The sequence below is a fragment of the Mustela nivalis genome (genome assembly GCF_964662115.1).
Source record: "Mustela nivalis genome assembly, chromosome: 7".
In the NCBI taxonomy this organism is placed as follows: domain Eukaryota; kingdom Metazoa; phylum Chordata; class Mammalia; order Carnivora; family Mustelidae; genus Mustela; species Mustela nivalis.
In genome coordinates, this window is record NC_139026.1 from 124,395,486 (window position 1) to 124,404,708 (window position 9,223).

Genomic DNA, 9,223 nt, shown 5'->3' on the forward strand with positions numbered 1-9,223 from the left:
ACAAAAACTCAGGGCTGCTTCAAACGGAGCATTTGGTATCCCATAAGCTGTTCTAGGATCTCCTTGCATACGAGACTTTGTTGGACTTGCAATTAGTAACTAGTAACTAACAGGTGCCCTGAGTGATTGACTTGCAACTAGTAACTAGTAACTAAAAGATGCCCTGAGTGATGTCCTCATGCTTATGCTCTCTAAAATTAAACTTCCTGTGTCCCACTGTGGATAAATCCTTAAAGTACCTGGAAATACACATCACAACTTATAGGTGGACTTTTAGTCAGACAAGTGTTACTAGGTTTCATCTTACTCAAGAGATTCTTACCCAATTACATAAAAAAGTCCCTTAGCAATACCTTCTTAATTTATTTTTCCAGTTTCCTTCTAACTGGATTGTAAAACATCAGAGGGTAAGGATTTAATCAAGCTTACCCCCAAATCAGGTGTTCCCCTCCACACCACCCTTTTTGTCTAGGAGGGTCTTCCTACAGTACGTGCTCTGTATTTAGGGTTGTAAGAGCGTCAACAGGAGCACAGCCAGAGGTGGAGGGAAGGGAAGGAGAGGCTATACCGTGGTCCCCCCGGGGTGATGAATGGAACATTCCAGCTAGAGAAGATGATTTAAGCTGGTGAAGCACAGGTGCAAAGGTTGGAACAGGCACATGAGGAAAGGCAGGAAAGCTGTCAAGGCCAGACTTAGTAATTTAGACTTCATACTTCGGGCAACAGCAAAGTATTAAATGTTGTTCTGCAGAACAAAATGGCATTTGAAGAGGGACCCCGTGGACAGAAGTTAGGCTGAAAGAACAGATTAAAACAGGAAGAGAAAAAGACAGGATGCTTTCAACAAGTACCTTACGAGAGCGAGGGATACGTGATTATGAAAGTGAGGAGAAATGAGTGAATGACTGTTTAGGAGATCTAACAGGAAGACAAGGTCTTCTTTGGTCTTAGAGTAACTGAGTGACTCTCTCCTTTTCTCCATTCTGTACTTACCTTTTGACCAAAGCCCTGAACTCGAGAAGACCAAGCTTCTCTCGGTTCTGAAGTTCAGTTCCTGGGGTGAAGACTTAAGCTGGAACATTTCATTCTTCTTCTCCTTCTCTAAGCCCCTAGGGTTTGAATCCCACAGCTCTGCACTCAACCACCAAAGTCCCCATCAGCTGCTCTTCTAGGACCTGCTCGAATGGCTCACAAGTCATATAGCTCCCCTCTCTGAGCTACACTGAGCTTAACTCTTTGCTCCCAGCAAGACAGAAACTGCAGGAGATCAAGTGGTTTTGCTCTTCCTGTGATGCCCAACAGGTGCTCTGTCCAGGTGTTTCACCCAATTCTCCCTCTGCCTGCCTTGGGGCCTGGGGCCCGGAATCGGTGGGGTTCATCAGCCTCCAGAGGCACAGGTATCAAAGAGCTGAGCCCCTGAGACAACACCTGGGAGGCTATTCCAAGTTGGGGGGCAGCATCCTTTTATTATGTAAAGGCACTGGGGCGGCCTACAGTGACATTTAAGGACAAGGTTCTTTCTTTTCTTTTTTTTTTCCCAAAGAATTTACTTATTTATTTGACAGAGAGAGAACACAAGTAGGCAGTGAGGCAGGCAGAGAGAGAGAGGAGGAAGCAGGCTCCCCGCTGAGCAGAGAGCCCGATGTGGGACTCGATCCTAGGACCCTGGGATCATGACCTGAGCCGAATTCAGTGGCTTAACCCACTGAGCCACCCAGGCACCCAAGGACAAGGTTCTTTTACCTTGTTTAGTTACCAAGAGATAAGTTTCAACAAAAATTAGACCAAAGTTTAAAAGCAACCAAGATTTCTGGAGCACCTAGGTGACTGAATTGGTTAAATGTCTGACTCTTTTTAATATTTTTTAAACATTTATTCATTTGAGAGAGAGAGAGCATGTGTGTGTCCACACAAGTGCAAGTAGAGGGAGGGGCAGAGGGGGAAGGAGAGGAAAAATAATCCTAAGTACACTTTTTGGGCTCAATCTCACAATCCTGAGATCATGAACTGAGCTGAAACCAAGAGTCGGATGTTTAACCAAGTGAGCCACCCAGGTGTCCCTAAGTGACTGACTACTGATTTTGGGTCAGGTCATGATCTCAGGGTCATGAGACTGAGCCCCATGTCAGGCTCCACAGAATTTCTCTCCCTCACCCTCTGCCCCTCCCCTGCTCACTCACATTCATATACTCTTTTTCTCAAAAAAAAAAAAAAAAAAAAAAAAAAGAAAGAAAAAGAAAGAAAGAAAAAGCAAGAAAGATTTTTCGAGGTGGCTTTCGGCAGGGGTTTGGGAGGTTCTGTATTCTCCCTGCCGATATGGCTAATCCCAACTCTAGAAGAAACACAGAAGATCTGATGTGCTCTGCTTACGAATAAATCACAGCCTTCTGAGTTCATCTGGGAGAGAACATTGTTTGGTGATAGTGGTGGAGGAGGTCCTTGACACACTTGCCAAGGATCCTCAGCATGGCTCCAATCTGGCAGGATTTTGTTCAAAAGATGCAAAAACTCCATGCATTTCTCTTAAATGTTATCTTCGGTAGCTTTGGTTCCCCAAAATGGTCCCCCGTCACTGTACCATTACCCTGACTGCTTGGGTGCCCATTTCTTTTTACACTCCTTGGGGGTCAGGATCTATATCCGTTTCCTATTGCTACTATAACAAATACCACCACTCAGTGGCTTAAGGCTGGGCTACAGTGAAGATGTCAGCAACATAGCATTCCTTCTGGAGGCTCTGAGGGAGAAGCCATTTCCTTGCATTTTCCAGCTTCCAAAGGCTGCCTGCATTCCTTGGAACATGGCCCTTCTGCAACCCCACAGCAAGCAGTGAGGTATCTTCATTGTCTCTCTCACACTGGCCCTCTCCTTCCATGGTCACGTCTCCATCTTAGACTCTGATCTTCCCATCTCGCTCTTGTAAGATTCCTTGTGATTATATTGGATCTACATGGGATAATCTAGAGTACTTGTCCCATCTGAAGATCCTTCCTTAGCTCTGTAAAGTCCCTCTTGCCATTTAACTAATATATTCACGGGTTCCAGGGTTCAGGACACGGACATCTCCAGGGGCCCTTCTTCTACCTTCCACAAGGTCTGTGTGGTAAGAAAGTGCCATAAGCTCAGGTCACCTTAATTCTCTGGGCCTGAGTTTCCTTGTCTCCAGAACAAGGAGGATAAACTTGACCTTAAGGTTCCTTCTGTGTTACATAAATGTATCTATCTTGATCTAAAGACATCTACATAAGTGTGCCATATAAATACACCTGTAACACTACCAACCATGTGAACTAGAAGGTGGAGAAAGGATCTAAGGAGATACCCTGGTTTTGAGTCTAGTTAGTAGAGGACTTCGGGTGTGCTGGGTTGGAGGAGGTTGAAAGATGAGCTGGAGGCAGAGAGCACTGAAAGGGAAAGGTTTAGTATTGTGTTGGAGGAAAAGGAACAGAGCTAAGACATCATGTCAAGGCAAGAGAGAAAAAAAAAATGGGGTCATCCACATAAAAAGATTTCATTACTGGAATCTGTGTGGATTAGTAAGTTCTGTAAAGGGTAAGTGAAAGAAATAAAAAGGAGCAAATGTTTGCACACTGATTTGAATCCAAGAGGAAGAGGAGCTGGTGAATAAATCATTTAAAATAGAGGCTTGACCAGAGGAAGGTAGAATCACCTAAAATATGTTGACTCAACTGTTTGCTCTTAGGGAACTTTTTATGAAGCCTTTCTAGAGTCATGAATTGCCTCAAATTTTGCCTATTTACAAGTCTAATTTTATGAAAACAATTCTTAACACAGGGCATACTATTGGGTCACACTGTAGAATTTCTTTAAAAATAATTATTTCATACAATTAACTGGTCTATTTAGAGTGCTGAAACTTAATTTTAAAAATGCATTTCTGAATGCCAGACTGACTCAGCTGGGGGAGCATGCGACCCTTGAGCTCAGAGTTGTGGGCTCAAGCCCCACGTTTGGTGTAGAAATCTTTTTTTAAAGAAACTTAAAAAAAATTTTTTTTTAATACATTCAGTTCCATGTTTAGTGGAACTGAATAGCTTGGCCAGGACTAAATTCTTTAAAAGCCCTTAAATTATATTCAGTTAAATCAAATGAAAATGACTTATTTACAATTATTTCTTTGTTACTCGATAAAACTATAAAAGCATCATGAAAGTATGTGATAATTTCCATTAGACATGTTTCACAAAAAGTATAGGAGGTAGGTGTTATCACATGACAATTTCTTCCATCTAGATTTCTGAAAATTTTTTAAACAAGTTTTCCTTCAGTATTATTATACATGTCTGTGTTATGTCCAACTTATTTCCTTGGGCTTTTTTTAGCATGTAGTATTTACTTGAATTACTAAATTAGTATTTCTCAACAATAAAAATGTACAGCTAGATCTACAGAGATATCAGTGATTTCTTTAGAAAGAAGAGTTGAGTAAAGCTTAAGAAGTACTTTCATTTGCAAGTTATTAGTTTAGCTATTACAACAGTTTCCTTTTCTTGGCTAGAATGTTAAGCAAATAAGCTGTAAATTACAAAACGTTTTAGGAAAAGTACAAATAGGATACAAAAATAATTCATAAAGTCATTTCAAAGTCCCTGCCAGAAACTACCTAGATACTGCTGTGGCTTTTGCAGAGTTCCCACACCTGGTACACAATAAAGCCCGGTGACCTCAGCCAGTCCAAGTGCTACAGTTTCCCAGGATGTGAATTTTATTTAGATGTTATGTTCTTAACATAGTGTCAGCGTAAGTCATGCTTGTCCGATGATCCTCCTGATACATACATCGCTCGGTCTTTCAACTGATCATGGTGTTCTAATAACTGAAATTTGAATTTGGCAAACAATAGATCTCTTAAAGAGAAGAAAGAAAACCAACGATTCAGCTCAAATGTTATGACAGATTGTAGCTTTTTGGAGATGAACATGAAGTTAGCACATCATTGCAAAATACCTTACTATTAGATAATGAGCAGCAAACTAAAGATCATACAATTTAAGTCTGAGCATGAAGTCCTTAACCTAGCTCTGACCTTTCTTTTGGCACGTGGAAACAGTGTTGGGCTTCAAAACTACGTTCCCTATGGAGCACATCTGCACAGCCTACTGCCGCTTCCAGGAGAGCCCCTCTACGAAGCCAGGTTAATGCACAGTTGTCCGAGAGGTGAAGAAAGTAAAACTTAGCTGGTACTTCTGTATAACAGTTGCTTTTCTCCTCAGAAAAAAAGTAGATATGATAAATGCTTTAGAGAAACTTAGAGGAAAACACTTCATAAAAGCCCGTTATCGTGTTCCAGAGCTAATTCAAATCCATGATCGGCAAAGCAAAACTTCACTTGGACAACTGTTGTCTATGAAATCCCTTTGCTGGGTCAAAGCAGCTACAGGAAGAAGAATCTTAAGTCAAACCTTAAGTTTTATCTTGAAGATATAAAGGGCATAGTAATGCTAAGAAATGTTGCAGATGTTCATTTCCTTAGATGAAGTGACAAAGACTTGTTTAATAAAGACGGCGTCATTTAGTTTCAGGGATCTAACTGTAATACTACAGTAGACAGTATCTATCTATGGGCTCCAGGTTTCTAAGTAATTTTTCCTAAGCCATTTCTAAACTCTGTTGGTGTGAGCTTGGTATGAGTACAAGGCATGTTGAAAGCATTATTCAAGGAACCATTTCTACAATAGAAGCAAAACTTACTAATTAGGTTTTAGGGAGAGTAAAGGTAAAGATTGAAGTTTTCCTCTAAACAGTGCATTATGTTGCACTATTATGTGTGCAGTAGCTGTCTTCAATCCTTGACTCATTCAGCACTACCTGAGCACCAACTACATACAAAACAGACTCCAACCTGCTGGGGAACTACAGAGTGAAATCAGATGTAGCATTTTCCCTCCCCCTGTATGGGATGGGGGGAGAGAAGAGGTGAATTAGAAACAATGTTTTAAGTTGAGTGTCAAGATGGTTTGAGGAAAACAGATGGGGGAAGGTGATCTTCCAACATCAAAGGAGCAACTGTCCACTGTCTTAAAAATGGTCCTAGCTCAGGGCTGCATGGCACAGTTGATTAAGTGACTGACTCTCGATTTCAGCTCAGGTAGTGATCTCTGGGTCATGAGATCGAGCCCCTTGTGGGGACTGTGACAGCCCTGCCTGGCCCTCAGTGGGGAATCTGCTTAAGATTCTCCTCTCCCTCTGCCCCTTCCCCCAGCTCTGTACAGTCTTTCTCTTTAAAATAAATAAATCTTTTTTTTAAAAAGATTTTATTTATTCATTTGTCATAGAGATAGAAGCGAGAGCAAGTACAGGCAGACAGAGTGGCAGGCAGAGGCAGAGGGAGAAGCAGGCTCCCCGCCAAGCAAGGAGCCCGATGTGGGACTCGATCCCAGGACGCCGGGATCATGACCTGAGCCGAAGGCAGCCGCTTAGCCAACTGAGCCACCCAGGTGTCCCTAAAATAAATAAATCTTAAAAAAAAAAAAAAAAAAAAAGGTCCTGGCCCAAAACCTAGATGACTGGTAGTGAGGCTGTGACTTCTGGTGGAGCTCCTGGGCTCAATACTTTAAGAAGCAGTCCTACCCGGTCAAGGCAGTAATCCTGGGGGAAAAACATTCCAAAACACTTGGTCTTACACTCAAACCGTACCATATACTAAGGCACTCCAAACCATAGTATAAATACCCCACTGGTTGACCATTTCTCACCCACTTCAAAGAATATTCCATTTCTGGCAGTTTAGTTATGTAATCTGATTTTTAGCATTAAGACTTCTGTAAAGTTTGGTCTTCAACCGTTTTAAACCTAGCAGGTTTCGTTCATGACTTTTTTTTCATTTGAGGCCATGCCTTCAACTATTTTATAAGGGCATGAACTTAATGTTTCTATATATTCTGATTTCAAGTGCAAAACACTCACCAGGTTCTTTGGAATTAATAGCCTCATTGAAACACAAATATCATATTCATTAAAACAGCTGATTCCAAGAGCAGTAGGGTATTAATGAAAGAGACTATAATTCTACACCGATGATCTAATGTTCTAAACATTCATTTCCTACTGAAGAGACATATGGGTCTTTTTGTACCTTGCCAATGTCCCCCTTTCCACAATATACATTACTAAATTTATACACAGTTCATAACAGTCCTATTATATCACAGCTATAGAAAAAAAAAACAATGATGAAAGAGACGCCAGCAAATGATCCAGCAAGGGACGAATAGGCAAACCTTTAATTCAACATGTAGGTAACAAACTAAACCCAGCTGTGGATAGGTAGGACCTTCTTTGCCTGTCACAACATCATGAGTGGAAGTCCACCCAGGGTTCTCTGCCCCCGGAAAATATTTGAATATTTGCAACAAGGGAAGGAGGTTAGCATGAAGAAAAGGGGGGGTAAGTCAGGGTTTCTGCAAGAGGATGGTGACCGCTTGGATGAGGTGCTCCTGGTTCATTCCATCCACATGGTAGACCTTACAAGCCTCACACCTTCCTACCAGGAAATGACATGGGCAAGGAGTCCGGGGGTGGGAGTCTACAGAGCTGTAGGGACACTCTCTCCAGAGCCCAGAGAGGCCACAGGAAGGCCCAGCAGCGGTGTCCGGGGTGAACGCATCTGCTCATCTGCTCTGGCCTCACTCACCCTTTTGAAAAGACAGGCAACACAGAAGCACTCAATTTTGTCCCCACACCCGCGTGCAAAGGAAGCTTCGGGGTCCCCCCCTCCAAATAAATTCTTATTTTAAAAACAAAAGACAGGCTTGTGGCCATCACTCCCAGGTCTGGAAAGCAGATTTGCAGAGGCCAAAGATTAGACAAAAGGCATGCGCTGGCGACATACAAACCTAGAAATGATTTTTTTTTTTTAAGTGATTAAGGCCTCCCAGTTCTAATTTTGTCTACCCCTTTGGGGATGATTCCTGGGGCGCTGAGCAAATCCCCTAAGGCCTGGAAAAGACGTCGGACAGGGAGGCGGATAAGACCCTGAAACTTTCCCAAACTGCGGCAGGCTGGTGGCGGGCAGCGGCCACAGACCTCGGGTCCCAGGGCGCTGGGGGCACTCCAGAGGCGGCGGAGGGGCGCCTCCTCCACCGCCACAACAAAAGGGCCGAATTCAGCCTTCGCACTCGGGTGTCCAGGACCCAAGCCCCAAGGGGGATCGGACGGCGGCGACCCCGGGGCAGCCCCTCTCGCCGGGGCGAAGGAGAAGATGGAGCCTCGTGTCCGTGTCACGGCATAAAGGAAAAGACCTTCGGAGGCACGTAGACGAGTCCCCCAAAGCAGCAACAGCTGGTGCCACCCGCGCGCCCCTCGGGCCTCGGCCTCGGACCCCGCCGGAGCCTCTGCCCGGAGCACCTCGGCGTCCCCCGGCGGCGCCGCCCCCTCGGGAGCGAGGCGCGGGGGCTGCAGGCCCGGCGGCTGAGGCTGCGGCTGGGGCTCCGGCAGCTCGCCGACACAATGCGGCCCGAGAGCCTCCCCGCCCGTCGCCGCCACTGCGGCAGGCCCGTGGCCGACACAAAAGCCCACCGGCCGCCGGCCCTCGCGCCTCCCCGGCCCCGCCACGGCGCACCGACCTTGGCCTCCGGCGCCGGGATCCCGCAGCGTCTTGGTCTCCGCCTTCCAGACGTTGCAGCCCAGCAGGCAGAAGAGGAGCGCCGCGGACCTGCTCATCTCCGCGCCGCAGGGCCCCGGGCGGCTCGGGCTCGCCGACCACCGGGACGGAGCGGCGCGTCAGGGGCGGCCGGGCGCCGCGCCTCCCTCCATGTCGCCTGGCTCCGCGCGCGCCGGGCCCGCCGCCCGATTGGCCGCGCCCCCGCCCGGCGCGGCGCCGGGCTCCGCAGCCCACGGCCGCTCCCTCCTCCGCGCACCCCGGTGGGTTTCCCCGAAGAGCCGCGGCGGCGGCACCGCCAACTCTTTAACCCCTTCGTGCCTCCCGCCCCGCCCGCGGGCGGCGCCCAGGCCCCGCCGTGGTGCCACCTGGCGGCCGCGGCACCGCGCAGGGAGGGGGCCGCGCGCCCACGAGCCCGGCTCCCGCCCGCGCAGCGACGCCCCCTCACCTCCGCCCGCGCGCCCTCGAGCCTCCCCAAGGACCTCGAGCGCGACCTTTGACTCCAAGACAGTCTCAGCACCAACCGTCCACCCCCACCCCTCCGCGATCCCCCTCTATTTTGTAGAAAACAAAACACCTGCTTTTCTGCGCTGAGGACTTCGC

At 46.6% G+C, this 9,223-nt stretch overlaps 1 protein-coding gene across 3 annotated transcripts in view; it reads right to left on the reverse strand.

The window, feature by feature from the left end:
* The window catches only part of FAM171A1 (family with sequence similarity 171 member A1), a 126,496-nt gene extending 117,581 nt beyond the window's left edge, over positions 1 to 8,915 (reverse strand). The window contains exon 1 of one of the 3 annotated variants that reach the window (XM_082738999.1): positions 8,586 to 8,915. Coding sequence is in view for 2 of the 3 variants with exons in the window: in XM_082738998.1 (XP_082595124.1) it covers positions 8,586 to 8,682 (97 nt within the window). In the remaining variant the exon portion in view is untranslated. The remainder of the gene's footprint in view (positions 1 to 8,585) is intronic. The other 2 variants (XM_082738998.1, XM_082739000.1) reach the window with 2 other exon arrangements.
* Positions 8,916 to 9,223: the final 308 nt, after the last annotated feature.